The sequence below is a fragment of the Poecilia reticulata genome, linkage group LG5, assembly GCF_000633615.1.
Source record: "Poecilia reticulata strain Guanapo linkage group LG5, Guppy_female_1.0+MT, whole genome shotgun sequence".
Classification (NCBI taxonomy): domain Eukaryota; kingdom Metazoa; phylum Chordata; class Actinopteri; order Cyprinodontiformes; family Poeciliidae; genus Poecilia; species Poecilia reticulata.
Genome location: NC_024335.1, coordinates 5,914,872 through 5,916,419, shown reverse-complemented (window position 1 = coordinate 5,916,419; position 1,548 = coordinate 5,914,872). Strand labels below are relative to the sequence as shown.

Genomic DNA, 1,548 nt, shown 5'->3' with positions numbered 1-1,548 from the left:
AGACTAAACTCTCATTATCTAAGAATTATTTTGTGCAAAAAATGTAATGAACATGTTTCCTTCCTGTTCAGGGAAGCGCATTATGTCACCTTTAATGTGTGAATATTAACCCCGTGCTGTTATCATCCGAGTGGAGGATGATGGGACCCGACTGATGGCTTCAGCTTCTCRCCGCAGCCAGAATCCATTTTTGTTCTCACGAGGAAATGAAAATGTCAAATGTAGATTTGAAATTGCGATGGCTCAGCAGTATTTAGGGATATTCTGAGATAAGACGAGCGGTGTACGCTGCCAGTGTAACCTTTTGTCTGTGTGATGGAATTTATTTTTTTATATAACAGTGGAGATAAGGAAGGCGGTGCGGTTTGTTTACTCAGCCCACAGATAAGCTGGAAAATAATCCTTTCAACTGTTTTTGATCAAAGCAGGAAAGCTCCTCCATGTTCACAACTTGATTGTAAGGCTCCAGGCCTCTTCTCTTTGTGTGTTCCCCTTTATGGAGCTGCGTCTCTGTCCTTTCCCGAAGTTTGCTGTGTGTGGAAATGCTTTCCCCTGGGCGCCTTGTGCCAGCCCCCTTCCCCTCCCACCGATGTGGGGGTGAGCTTTCCCAGGACAAAGAGATGGATGTATAATAGAAAGAAAAAGGAGGGGTGGGAGACAAAAGACAAGCGGGCGTGCGAGTGAGCGGGGAGGAAGTGGGGGAAAAGTGGGAGCACATGTGAGAAAGATACAAACGTTGAAAACAGAAGTACAGAGAAACAATCAGGACTTTTTCCTCGGCTACAGAYGCCGCTGCTCACTCATTACAGGCTCTGCAGGATATGGGGTTTGCAGCACACGGTGCAGTTGGAGAGTTGCTGCCGGATAGCACATCAGTCCCCCGTCTAAGTCCCCCGCTCCTCCACCAAATGGTACAGTCCATTTAAAAGGCTGCATGTCATCTGGGTGTGCGGGGTCCTCTCAGAGAGCAGCTGCTCGYAGGACATTCTGCACGGCGGGAGCGTTCGCTTTCCCTCCGCCTGCCGCCCTGCAGCTCTTCTCCTCCTCCTCACACACATGCTCTCCAGGTCTTTTGTGCAGTAACAGGTCAGGCCGGTGGACAGGAAGGACATTGCTCTGCTTTTTATGTGCAAACTAAACACTAAGACAGAAGAAGTGCAGGTGGAGGAGGGAGAGGAGAGGGTGTCAGCTTCGCCCAGAGTAACGCTCCTGCTGACACCATGCTGCTCTGTGTGGATTTGCTCCTCAGGGGAAAATCCTTAAAATGATGGACGACAACAAGCAGCTGGCACAGAGGATCGATGGGGCCATCCAGTCAGCGAGTCAGGAAGTGACCAACCTCCGATCYGAGCTCTCCGCGACCAGCCGCAAACTGGCAGAGCTGGGCGCCAGCAGCCCCCCGGCGCTGGAGAACCACCTCCAGCACAACCACCACGATGACAGCCTCCGCTACAGGGGTGAGTGTCACTTCACGGCGCCGGCAGCTCGCAAACCAGCTCTGTGTGAGTGAGAGCATGAGCGAAGGTGGGGAAATGTCCCCCCACTTTT

At 51.6% G+C, this 1,548-nt stretch overlaps 1 protein-coding gene across 1 annotated transcript in view; it reads left to right on the top strand.

Annotated features, from left to right (window-relative positions):
* Positions 1–1,548, top strand: part of LOC103464488 (kazrin-like) — a 162,909-nt gene that overhangs the window by 72,064 nt on the left and 89,297 nt on the right. Inside the window, exon 5 of the mRNA XM_008408629.2 lies at positions 1,250–1,457. Coding sequence (XP_008406851.1) covers positions 1,250–1,457 — 208 coding nt within the window. The remainder of the gene's footprint in view (positions 1–1,249; positions 1,458–1,548) is intronic.